The sequence below is a fragment of the Arvicola amphibius genome, chromosome 6 (assembly GCF_903992535.2).
Source record: "Arvicola amphibius chromosome 6, mArvAmp1.2, whole genome shotgun sequence".
In the NCBI taxonomy this organism is placed as follows: domain Eukaryota; kingdom Metazoa; phylum Chordata; class Mammalia; order Rodentia; family Cricetidae; genus Arvicola; species Arvicola amphibius.
In genome coordinates this window covers 119,676,569-119,689,984 of record NC_052052.2, presented here as the reverse complement: position 1 = coordinate 119,689,984, position 13,416 = coordinate 119,676,569, and the positions used below count along the sequence as shown (strand labels likewise).

Sequence of the window (13,416 nt, the reverse complement as noted above, 5' to 3'; positions counted from 1 at the left end):
ACAAGGTCTTGTGTATAGAATCACATTATTTACAAATAAAAATACGTTTACTTCTTTCTTGACTGTTTGCATTCCATTTATTTGCTTCTCTATGTGTTATTGCTAAGACTTCTATTGCTATATTGAAGAGGAATAGATAGAATAAGCATCCTCCTGTCCCAACCATCCTTTTTTCCTCCTATTATTCTAGCACAAAAAAATATGTCTTGTGGCCTCATGAATGGATTTTTTTCCCTATAGTCTGAAGGAGTTCTTCAAGTTTCTTCTGCAGGTCTGCTTGGTGGTTGTAAAATTCTTACCGATTTTTATTATGAAAAAGCTTTATTTTCCCTTCCATTGTGACAGAAATATTTGCTGGGGATGGTAGTCTGGGTTAGAGGTGTTGTCTTTCAGAACTTGAAACACATTGTATAGGCCTTCCCTGCCTTCTAAGATTTCAGTTGAACAATGTGGTGTTATCTTTGGGGCCTGACTTTGAGATTTGTTGTCTCACTTTTTCTTCCTTTCAATGTTTTCATTTGTTATTTATTATATTAATTTTTTGATATTATATGATGAGGGGAAGGGTACTTTTTAAATCTTGTCTGTTTGGTGTCCTAAATGTTTCCTTTATCTGGACTGGCATCTGCCTTTCCTTGTCCTGGGAAATTTTCCATTACGACTATTTTTTTCTATTATGACTATTTTAAAATGGCTTCTTTCTTTGGCTTTAGACCTGGACTCTTCCATACCTATTGTCCTCTATATTTGGTCTTTCTCAAGTTGTCCCACTATTCAAGCCAGATTTTTATGTGGTAGAGTCGAGTGTGACATTCAGAAAATAGTTTCTTCTTCTTCTTTCGTCCCAGGAGCTCAGGGTACTTTGTATTATTCCCTGAGTAGTATATTAAACTGGTGATAGCAGCAGTGACTGTTTGGTATTATTATTATTATTATACAGTATGGCTACATCAACAACTCTTGGAAGATAAACAACCAAGGATAGTATGGAGTATATTTAAAATTTAACTAAACAAACTGAAGTGGGAGAAAAGTATCGTGTGTAGGATGAGAATTAATATTAGAACTACTTTGAAAAAGTGACGTGGGCAAAGTAGCTGTGAGGAAAAGTTCAGATACTTTTGGGGTCCATAGATTTTACTTATATTTAAAAAATTTATTATTAGCAGGTAGTGGTAGTGCACGCTTTAATCCCAGCTCTTGGGAAGCAGAGGCAGTGGATCTCTGTGAGTTCAAGTCAGCCTGGTCTACAAGTAAGTTCCAGGACAGCCACGGTGGTTTATACAGAGAAATCCTGTCTCAAAAACTAAAATATTATTATTATTATTATTATTATTATTATTGATTATTTATTATTTTGAGTTTGTGTTTTGTGTATGCAGTGTGTGCATGATGCCTCCAGGTGCCCACAAAGTTATGGCAGTAGTGAACTACCTGATACAGGTGCTGGGTTACTGAACCTGGTCCCCTACAAGAGCAGTTAGCATTTTTAACCACTGAGCTATCTCTCCAGCTCCTTATCCATAGATTTTAGAGACTGTTAAATCTTTTAAAAGTTTACAATCATGATAAAAAGGAGGCTTGGATAAGAATAAGGGAAAAAAGAAAACACATAAGGAGAAGAAGAGTATGAAACTGGGTTGAAAAGTGTAAGAAAGTATGTCTTATGGTATGGGTTGGAGAACATAAACAACAGTCCTGCAATCTAACTGAGCAATATACAGGCACACTCAGAACCATCATGAGACATATATGCAAGAGCAGAAATTAAATATGTGTCAGTAGCGGAAATAAAAAAAGAATACTTACAGAATGAGTTGCTGGCACAGCTGTGGGTGTGGAAGGGTAAAGTTCTCGGATTCATCTGGCTCTCTCAAGTCTGGCTTCACTTGATGCTGTATGTGGGAGGAATGAGTAGGAATCCACTGGTCTCGTAGCATAAGTGTTTTCTGGTGTGTGGTCAGCAGAGGTGGTAAATACCTTCCTAGTAGTTCCCTTGGATCCCTCTGATACCACTGCCGATCTCTTGAGGAGCAGCGATTCCCTTACAGTTTCTGCTGTCCTTCCTGGGGGGCAGCTTTCGTTTGTTTATAATTTTAAATTGCAGTGTGGTTGGATGGAATAATATCAGTTAGTCAAAAATTATTACAGTGATTATAAAAAGTCATCTTGTAAAAAATGGGAATGGACGCAATCTCTCTGAATAGTTTAGGTAATGGAGTCCCGTCCTACAGATCATCAGACTTAGCAGTATTTCAAAAGTCAGTTCCACCCGGGTCGGGTGTTGTGTCTGCAGCCCAGTTCAAACGTTCATCTGTCCACGTGTCCGAGTTCTTAATAGTGTTTTCCTGTTCCATTTTAAGTATACTGAACCATTTGTACCCCATTTTGATCCTCAACATTCTCTCTAATGGTCTCCTCTTTTTTTTTTTTTTTTATGTTGTTGCTCATCTTTTGTTGGAGGTGACACCTAGTGGCAATTTTTTTTCTGAGACAGGATATGTAGAGGTAAAGGTTTTCAGTATTTTTTCTACTTTCACACATGTTTTGTATCTTGACTGGATTTAGAACTTCAGGAAAAAATTTCTGTTTTTTTTGTTTGTTTGTTTTTGTTTTTTTCGAGACAGGATTTCTTTGGTTAGCTTGTAGCCTGTTCTGGTACTTGCTCTGTAGCCCAGACTAGCCTCAAACTCACAGACATCCTCTTGCCTCTGCCTCCCATGTGCTGGGATTAAGGCATGCCTCACCCACTGCCCGGCAGGAAAAATTTCTGTATTCTCATTTTTTAAAAATGTTTTGCTCTATTTTTAGCTTCTATTGATGTTATGGAGAAATTTGATATTTGAAGATGGAGGGATGGCCCTGTGGTTGGCCTGCTTGCAGCTCTTGCAGAGGACCAGAGTTCAGTTCCCAGATCACACATTGGCTGCTTACAAACTCCTGTAACTCCATTTTCAGGGGATCCAATACCCTTTTCTGGTTCCCATTTGTAATCTGCATGCATTCTAGTGCCAATTACATCCTGTTGCTTTACAGGAAACAGGGCTGTCACACAGAGGAACACTGTCTCGAACAACAACAACAACAACAACACAAAAAACACCCAGACACATCAATGTAAAATCTGAAAAAGGATATCTGAAGCATTTAAAAAGCATTTTGACCATTCCCACCACAGGATGGTTTTAAAAATTTTCATATAATCTATTTTGAACATGTTTTCCCCCTTTAGTAACTCTTCCAGAGCAGTTATTTATTTGCATGTGTGTGTATGCAAAAGGTGTGCATATCCCCGATGAATGTATGTAGGTCAGTGGAAATTTTTTGGAGTTGTGTTTTTTCTACTCTGTGTGTTTCACAGGTATGAAACTCAGGGTGTTGGGGTTGGAAGTAACTGCCGTTAGCAGCTAAGCCATGTTACCAGTCCCAGTGGTTAGTTTTAAACTGTTAATTTGGTACAATCCATAATAACTTTGAAACAGTTTTGGTGAGGGATTTTACCATATTAGGTTGGCCTATTTAAACGTTGTGTTAGCCAGTTAAAAATTATGGTCTCTATCATAGGGTTTCCATTGCTGCAAGGAAACAACATGACAAAAAATCAAGTTTGGCAGAGAAAAGGGCTTATTTGGCTTACGCTTCCGTTTCTGTTCATTATTGAAAGGCTAATCAAGATAGGAACTCTGTCAGGGAGGGATCCCAGGAGGCAGGAGCTGATGCAGAGGCATAGACAGTGCTGCTTACTCATTTGCATCCCTTGGCATACTCAGCCTGCTTTCTTATAGAACCCGGGACCAGCAGCCCGGGGCAGCACCACCCACAGTGGACTGGGCCCTCTTCTATTGATCACTAATTAAGAAATGCTTTTACAGCTGGATCTCAGGGAGGCATTTCTCAACTGAGGGCACCTTCCTCTCTGATGACTCTAGCTTTTGTCAAGTGACAGAGAATCAGCAAGTACTTCAGTAAGTGTTGACTTCAGTAAGTGTTGGAGGATAAACAAATATGGATAGCAGGGCAAATACTAATTTTAGTCACTAAAATTGGATGCAGGAGGGAAGTAGGTAAGCAAAGACCAGGGATAAGTATTAGATTTAGATGACTTTAAAATAAAAAAATATATTGATATGGTGGTAACAAACTGGAAGAGGAGAAAGCCAAAAGACTGTTAGGACCCACAGATTTTGAGGTTGTTAAAGCTATGGATGGTTAACCAAGAATTAAAAGAGAAGATAAGGCTGGGAGAGAACAGAAGACAGGAGTAAGAGGGGAGTATATGAGAGGCAGGTGGAAAAGTCCAGGGAGAAAGTGCACAATAAAAGTGTGGGTCAAGAAATATACAGAAACAGTCAAGAAATCTGACTGAGCAATCAAAATCAAAGCCATCAGGAGACATATAGGCAAGGGTAGAAGTAAGAAATTAGGAATACGCTATGGAATACATTTCTTGCACAGTTGTGCTGATTGGGAGGTGAAGTCACCCATCCTCTGGCTTCCCGCAGGCTCCCCTTGCTTGCTGATGAGGGAGGCTTGAGTGGCAGCATGCAGTCTTTGCAGCCGTCTTGTTCCGTGTTTCTGGCCTGCAGAGGGGAGAGGCTAATAAATCTTTTCCTTATGCTTCCATCAGACCCCCTGCAGATTTTTTTAAATGAGACAAGGCAAGGTTTCCTATGTTACATACCAAACAGAATTGTGAAGGAAAATTGCTTTTGATAATAAAAAGTTACTTTGAATATCAAGAATTATGCATTGTTTACTTTGAAAATTGAATTCATACTCTTCAATGTTACCTGTTTTGCCAGATACTGATAGTAATGAAGCCACTGGATGGTGTGAGAATTCTGGATCTAACAAGGGTTTGTGTTGGATTATCTTCAGTCTAGTGAGTGAGTCCCCCCCCCCTTTTTGAAAGGCTTATTAGTTTTAGATTATAAGAGATAAATACATGTTTAATGTTGGAATTTTGGTGAATAATAGAAAAGAAATTCTGGATTATCATTATTTTCAAAGGACAATAAGTGTAGTATTTATGATTTTTTCCCAGTAATACATATTTGCATATAATTAACTTTTCCCAAATAAAACTATATAAACGTTATGTTTTACACCTAGATTTAATATGTACCAATATGTTTGAATAGTTTCCCATGGGTCAATAGGGTTAATGAAAGGTGACATTTCTAAATGTCCCCAGTTGTCTGAATAGGCCTTTTTATATGCAATCTTTGCTTTGGTGTCAGTTGTTTCCTCAGTATAGAATTCTAGAAATAAAGTGCCTCCTGCATCAAAGGAGCTATAATTTTTTTAAAGTTCTTGATAAATATTGAAAACTACAATTTTAGCAAGTTTGATCATTGCTAGCATTATATGAGCTTCTCTATGTTAATTTGGCTTAAAATTGTTAATTCATATATATTTTTTTAATACTTTCACATATTTTCCTTTATTAAGTAGTTAATGGTAGATTTGATTAGATATAGACAGGAAATGAGAACACTTTACAGAATGGAATCCATAAAGATAAACTTTCCCTCCCACCCTCACTCCAGAGCAATTTAGCTAGACTTACTATGTTCTGTTAATTCATATATTTTGAAAGATGGTCTTTTTAGCTGGCCTCTGTTTAACATTATAGAGTGCTGGCTGGACCTTTCACCACGATGAATTTAGGCGGACCTTGGAGCAGAAGTTATAAAGGTGGAAAGACCAGGTGAGTCTGTTTACCCTTAAACAATAGATTAAGGGTAGTAAATGTTTTTGGTAATTTTAAAAATAATCCAGGATTAGTGTACCCATAATTGATGAGGAAATAATGGAAATGAGGCATGTTCTCCATCCCCCCCATTTTCTCTGTATCTATATTAATTATTTTTTACTTATATGTTATCAAGGACAGACTCAAGAAGCCAGTTCCCTCTTCAAATACTGGAATATTCTGTTACGATGCTGGTAGCAATACCGAGTGCTAGGCAAAGCTCTAAGGCCCTCCACTGATCTTAGTTGAAATCTTTATGGCAACTCTATCTGCTGATAAACGAGTCCTAATGCAGCAGTGAGAAGATAGATCGACCAAGAAGTAAATGTTCAAGCTCGCACCATTTAATAAGGGACATACAAGTACTCCTGCTCTGATCCCGGTGGCCCCTAAAGCCATGCAGTGGTCAACATGAGTTAGTGTGACTACATTCCCGGACTTTTGGACTGAAGAGCAAAGATGCAAGGAAAAAGAAGGAAATAGGATTCAAATAGAAAAAAATGAAAAAGAACCAAAAGTTTCTTCAACAGGAGAGCCCAAATACCCAACCTAATCATATTTTTTTTTCCCCCCCCCCCCCCAAATGAAAAGAAATATTTTTCCACCATTTTATTATCATAAAAGTTTGTAAAGGGGTAAAAAAAGCTATTTTAGATAAATTCCTTTGGAAGTTTTACTTTGTAAAAAGATTATTTATTTATTTATTTATTATTTTATTTATTTATTTATCTTTTAATAGCATCTCTTTTCCTAACCCAGATTAGCCTGGAGCCTTAAAGACCCAGACTCCAGTGCTAGGATGTGACATTTTTCCAGTTCATTCTTTCTCCTTTGCATTTCAAGCAAACACCCTCTTGTGGACACATTTTCCACTTTATGTGGTGCCTTTTTCAGCGTTTTGGCAACCTGTTAGTTTATGCTATTATTGATAAAATGCTCGGGAAAGTGTTAGTGTAGTACATCCCTGTTCTCTAACAGCTATTTAGGTAGGCATAGTCCTCATCTGTTTTTGTCTCTACACTATCCTTTCAGCTTGTTTATTCTGGAATTTCTGAAAATGTTATTTTGTGTGGTGGTGCTCCCATGTAATCTGAGCCCTAGAGAAGTGGAAGCAAAGGATCAGTAGGTCAAGGTCATTCTTTACCACCTAAGGAGTTCTAGGCCAGCACGTGCTAAATAAGAATATGTCTCAAAAACAACAACAAAATCACATTATCATGTTTTCAAAGATCTGATCCTTAAGGACCTGGGGCAGAATTCTCAAATCAGTAAGAATAGCCTAGTTTGGTTCTATAGTAGTTATTTATCCACAAAACTCAAAAGATAATAATTTATAATGTATAAATTTATTAATTTACAATAAGTGATAATCCCTTCAAAGTAGAATACTTGGGAGACTCAAATTCCTGCTATATAGATTTTCATAAGAACTTAAAGCAGTTAGCAGAATATTCTCATTAGCACCAAGGTGAATAACATCATTGCATCCAGTGAGCCTGAGCTTGTTATCTCAACTGGCAGAAGTGCTTATCAAGTGCTGCTTTCTAGAGACAACAGCTTACCCACCCAGTCAGTGACAGACACCACTTTAAGTCTTAGTGGATGTGTTGGGGAATGCTAAACTTCCCTCCTTCCACTCCAGGTTCTATGAAGTTCTAGCTTCCTTATTCTAGTCCTATTTGAATACCAAACCTTCTCCTTTTCATCATCTTCTTCTTTTCTTTCCCCTTTTCTTTTTGAGAACAGAGTTTCTCTGTGTAATATCACTTAGTGTACTGAAACTCCCTTTGTAGACCAGGCTGGTCTCGAACTCACTGAAATGCACCTGCCTTTGCCTCCCAAGTGGTGGGATTAAAGGCTTGTGCCACCACTGCTTGACTCATACCCATTTTTGATTCTTTTTCTTTTTCTTCCCTTTTTTTGAGAGAGAGAAATAGAGAGAGAGATAGAGAGATGGAGACTTGTTGCTAAGTAGAGCACACTGGTCTTGAACTCATGATCTTTCTGCCACAGCATCCTCAGTGTTGAGATTACAGGCCTCAGTTTAGACCTCTGCTTTTATTGCATCATCTGTTCCTAGACAGAGCATCCATTCTAATTCTCTAGTCATTTTAGTTGGTAACCAAGTAAACGTTTGTATTTATATTGCTCTGTCTCTACCTAATAGGAACTGGGAATAAAGGCAGACTGCCACACCCACCTGAATTTTATATGGGTTCTGGGGATTTGAACTCTGGTCTTTATGCGGGTGAAGCAAGCACATTACTTACTTCTGAGCCATTGCCCCAGCCTCTATTAGACTTTTCCAATTCTACAGAAATATTATATAGATTATTAGTCGTTGTATACTCAACACTTTATGCTAATTTAGCATATATACTCACATTATTATTCAGATTAAAGATATGTAACACACATTTTTCTTTACTTCATATTTTCATTTCACACTCATTGTCAAGAAATAATAAAGGAACTGATCAACATGCTTGCCAAAAACTGAAAAAATGTGTGCCCCCTAAATTTGCTGTTAATCAACCTCTAAAGATCATTAACGAATACTTTCCTCCTTCTGGAATTTTGACCTTCAATACAAGCTAGTGAAGTGAATATGGAATGGTTTAGCAGTTAGCATTAAAAAGTGGAGATCTGTGGCACACATCTTCGCCTTAATCTAAGCACTCAGGAGGCAGAGGCAGGCGGATCTCTGTGAGTTCCGAAGCCAGCCTGGTCTACAGATTCTAGTTCCAGGACTGGCTCCAAAGCAACACAGAGAAACTCTGTCTCGAAAAACAAAGCAAAAACACAAACAAAACCAAACCAAACAAAACAAGTGGAGGATCTGGAAATTCTGTTGAGCTACAGAGGACCCTAAAAGGTAAGGATCCCTTAGGATGAGTTGACCCTGTGCAGGTACCTGGGAGTATGCACAAGGAATGAGCCTGTTGGTTTGCAACTTTAACAGCTCATATTATCATTTGCAGGAGCTGGTGATTGACACCCGGACTTGGGGACCTCCTTTTGCGAATACAGAAAGTACATATTTTCTTAGTGTTAATCGAAATAAAAAAGTAAGACTATTTTCTGGTTTTGCTTTATTTTTGTAGTTCACTTGGTAGTTAGAAAACTTGGATATCATGGCTTACTTTTTGATAGGCAAATAATATTTCAAATATTTATGGTCACATACAAGCAATAGAGTTTGTATTACTATTCATCCTCTACTAAATGACTTAAGAAATTATGAGAATTCATAATTGAAATATTCTGTGGAAGACAAGTAATTTGGTTCTTTACCTTTATTGGTTCTATATTGGCATTACAGTATTACTATTGAAAAGTATTACTGTGGTTCTTGCTGTTAGGTAAACATTTTGATTGTAAACAAAATCAATAAGGATGACTTAAGTATTTGTTCATAAAGAAACTAAGCTTGCTTTACAGTGAGAATTTATATGGTATGAATGGCTCTGTTGTTGAACTGCCAGCGATGATGAAAAGGTTTATGAAAACATTTTAATGTCTACATTTTGATTTTTAGAGTATAGCTGTTAATATCAAGGATCCAAGAGGGGCGCGAATCGTTAAAGAGGTACAGTATGTGCTATGGTATCTTAGTGCTTGGGTTCTTGGATTTTGAAACTTGGGAAAGGGTCTCAAAGCTTTGTTTTATTGGAAATCTGTAAGTTGTGGCTATAAATCCTATCCAGTAATTTGAGTTGACTGTTTTGTGCCTTGTTTTTCACTATTGTTTTGGATTTTAAAATTTTAATTAAAATATAATTACAGCATTATCCCTTCTTTCATCACTTCCCATGTCCCTCCTTACTTCCTCTCGAATCCATGGCCTTTTTCTTTAGTTGTTATTATTATACACATATATATGTTAATAAATATATAAAGGCAATCCACTGAATCCAATGAATATTGCTTGTATGTATATCTGAGCTGACATTTTTTAGTAAGCATAGTGCTCTCAATAATTTATTTGTTGCATGTAATTAAAGTCTTGGTGTTGTAGATTGAGTTCTTTTGGCACCAGATTCTGGACTTGAGTATAGTACTTATACTTTCCCCTACAAACTTCACATTTTTTTTGTAAATGAAGTATTAGAATTTTCATTTTTGGGCTAGTGATATAGCTCAGGTGGTAAAGGTGCTTGCTTCCAAGAGGATCTGAGTTCAATCATAGGATCCACGTGATGGAAAGAGAGAACCAATTCCCATAAATTGTACCCTGACTTCCACATGCATGTGTGGCATGTGCATAGTCATACACAAACAAACAAACAGTTTTTGTTTTTATTTGATTTGGATATTCAAGACAGGATTTCTCTGATTAACCTTGGCTATGTGGGACTCACTCTGCAGATCAGGTGGCCTTGAACTCAGAGATACCCCTGCCTCTGCCTCCTGAGTGCTGGGGCTAAAGGTGTGCACCACTGGCAACTAAATAAATGTGGTTTCTGTTTGTTTTTTAAAAAGAATCCTCATTGCTATGGAAGGCAATTGACTGGCATGAGATATAAATGATAATCCTAAAAGATCACATAGCTAATGTTATAAATTTGGTCTATAGCTATCACATTTTGTTAGTAATGTAATTTAATTTATTAAATAAACTATTTTTTTGCTATATTACTGTGATAAATAACAAACTCTTAATCACAGCAACAAACTTCAGCCAATCTTAGGCTGCCAACTGATCAGATGATTGATTGTTTTCTGCATGTGATTTCTTCTTGTTTATAAGTATTGACTACCCCACATTGCTGGTGGAGTCCCTGATTTTCAACATTGCCTGATATCATTCTTTTTAGAAATAAACTCTTGTTGAATTTTAATATTCACTTTAATAACATTTTTGGTTTTATTTTAATATAAGTAAGGGGAAAACTGACATTTGAACATGAGATCACAATTGTCAGAGAAAACCACACTTTCACTGGCATGTTTTTCCAGATGTCCACCATTCCCATATCTGATCTCAGCATGTTTTTCTTTTGGGGTAGGTAGTGCACAGTGGTCAAGGGTATGCATCTTGACATGAGATTTGAAACTCCGCCTCCTTTCCTTGCAGGCTATGTAAGTTTAGGTAGACTGTTTCCTGTGCCTCAATGCTCTCATCAGCACAACAGGACTAGTAGTGTAATGTCCTCCCATGCTGCTTAGATTGAGCTAATACGTTTAAAAGGCTTAGAGAGCGACCTTTTTTTGCTGTATAGCACCTCTTAATTATTATTATTTTTTAAATTAATTAATTAATTTATTTATTTAGTAGACAATATTCTGCAGGCCAGAAGAGGGCACCAGACCTCAATTACAGATGGTTGTGAGCCACCATGTGGTTGCGGGAATTGAACTCAGGACCTTTGGAAGAGCAGGCAGTGCTCTTAACCACTGAGCCATCTCTCCAGCCTCTTAATTATTTTTTATTGATATTTATTGAGCTCTACATTTTTCTCTGCTCCCCTCCCTGCCTCTCCCCTTCCTCTTCAACCCTCCTTTAAGGTCCCCATTCTGCCAATTTACTCAGGAGATCTTTCTTTTTCTACTTTCTACTTCCCATGTAGATTAGATCTATGTAAGTCTCTCTTAGTGAACTCATTGTTGCATAAGTTCTCTGGGATTGTGGTTTGTAGGCTGGTTTTCTTTGCTTTATGTTTAAAAACCACCTATGAATGAGTACATGTGATAATTGTCCTTCTGTGTCTGGGTTACCTCACTCAAAATAATGTTTTCTAGCTCCATCTATTTTCTTGCAAATTCAAGATTGTCATTATTTTTTTCTGCTGTGTAGTACATTGTGTAAATGTAGCACATTTTCCTTATCCATTCTTCAGTCAAGGGACATTTAGGTTGTTTCCAGGTTCTGCTATGACAAACAAAGCTGCTATGAACATAGTTGAGCACATGTCCTTGTGACAACAATTGAGCATCCTTTGGATGTATACACAAAAGTGGTATTACTAGGTCTTGAGGAAGGTTGTTTCCTAATTTCTGAGAATCGCCACACTGACCTTCAAAGGGGTTGTACCAGCTTGCATTCCCACCAGCAATGCAGAAGTGTTCCCTTTTCCCCCACAATCTCTCCAGCATAAGTTGTCATTAGGTGTTTTGATCTTGGCCATTCTTACAGGTGAAAGATGGAATCTCAGAGTTGTTTTTATTTGCATTTCTCTGATGACTAGGATGTTGAACATTTCCTTAAGTGTCTTCAGCCATTTTAGATTCCTCTGTTGAGAAGTCATCTGTTTAGGTCTGTAGTCCATTTTTTTATTGGATTATATGATCTTTTGATATCCAATTTCTTGAGTTCTTTGATTTGGAGATCAGACCTCTGTCTGATGTAGGGTTAGTGAAGATCTTTCCCCATTCTGTAGGCTGTTGTTTGTCTTGTTGGGCCGTGTCGTTGCTTTACAGAAGCATTTCAAGTTCATCAGGAGGTCCCATTTATTATTGTTTCTCTCAATGTCTGTACTGCTGGCACCCACTAATTATTATCTGTTAATTTCCTGATGCAAATATGGTTGACTGCATCATGTGAGATAAATCTTGTTTGTTCGTTATTACTAAACTTTCCAACTCACTTTAATGAATTTGTGTGCATTTGTCCACTTGGTTAGGGAACCAAGTTTAAATTTTTAGATTTTTTAAAGCCAAAGAATCAACTTTAGCTTTATTGCTATAAAATTCTTCTTTTTAAAATTTATTTAGTATGTATATACTATTCTGCCTGCATGTATGCCTGAAGGCCAGAAGAGGGGTACCAGACCCCATTACAGATGGTTGTGAGGCCACCATGGGGTTGCTGGGATTGAACTCTGGACCTTTGGAAGCCAGTTGCTCTAAACCACTGAGCCATCTCTCCAACCCTTGCTATAAAATTCTAAGGGCCTTTCTGTTACTCACCTGTGGAAGCTTTCCAAAGCTCCCGCAGCATTACTCTCTGCCATTGACACTTCAAATACAATTGAGCCTGCTAGATCTTGTGATCCAAGCGGCACAACAGCCCATATAGCAGCCTGTACCTGCTGAAAAAACTGTCTTCTGGTCTAGACTGTACTCAAAACTAACAACTTTCCCAACTTATTTGCTGTGTGGGTTAGAGTAACAACCTCCAGAATACCAATAGGCTTACCAATCCTTGGTGCTTCTTTCTTCACCTTAGAAAGGATATCTCTGTGAGTCTTATAACACTAAATTCCTAGACATTTTCTGAGCTAGATGGTTCTTGAGCTTCAATTGTATTTATTTATCATCTTCTTATGTGCATATTCTTTATCAACAAGTCCAGACTGGTTGCTGTTTCCTGTTTGCTATCAAATCATCATTCTGTCATGAGTATAATGGAGGAGTATAATTCTTTGCAGCAGAGGGAAGCAATCAAGATCCTTCAAGCTGTTAGGACATAGGAATAGACAATTAATAGATTATTGAAGTAGAACTATAAGATGTACTTGCCAGGCGAATTCATATTACTTCTGAGAGTCTTTATGGACAAGAATGATGACAAAAGTATTTGCACGATCAATAGCTGCATCCGTGGTACTAGGAGAGGGGTAACTCTGTTTAAGCAAGGAAACCATGCCCTTGTCCAACGCCTGTTTGGAGTCAGAACTTGATTAAATTTGCAATAGCCAGTGATTATTTTCCATGATATA

The 13,416-nt window shown here is 37.5% G+C and overlaps 1 protein-coding gene across 1 annotated transcript in view; it reads left to right on the top strand.

Moving 5' to 3' along the window:
• Nucleotides 1-13,416, top strand: part of Sugct (succinyl-CoA:glutarate-CoA transferase) — a 714,904-nt gene that overhangs the window by 14,703 nt on the left and 686,785 nt on the right. The window contains 5 exon segments of the mRNA XM_038333002.1: nucleotides 4,813-4,860; nucleotides 5,638-5,672; nucleotides 5,674-5,718; nucleotides 8,737-8,823; nucleotides 9,294-9,344. Of these exon segments, the coding sequence (XP_038188930.1) occupies nucleotides 4,813-4,860; nucleotides 5,638-5,672; nucleotides 5,674-5,718; nucleotides 8,737-8,823; nucleotides 9,294-9,344 (266 nt within the window).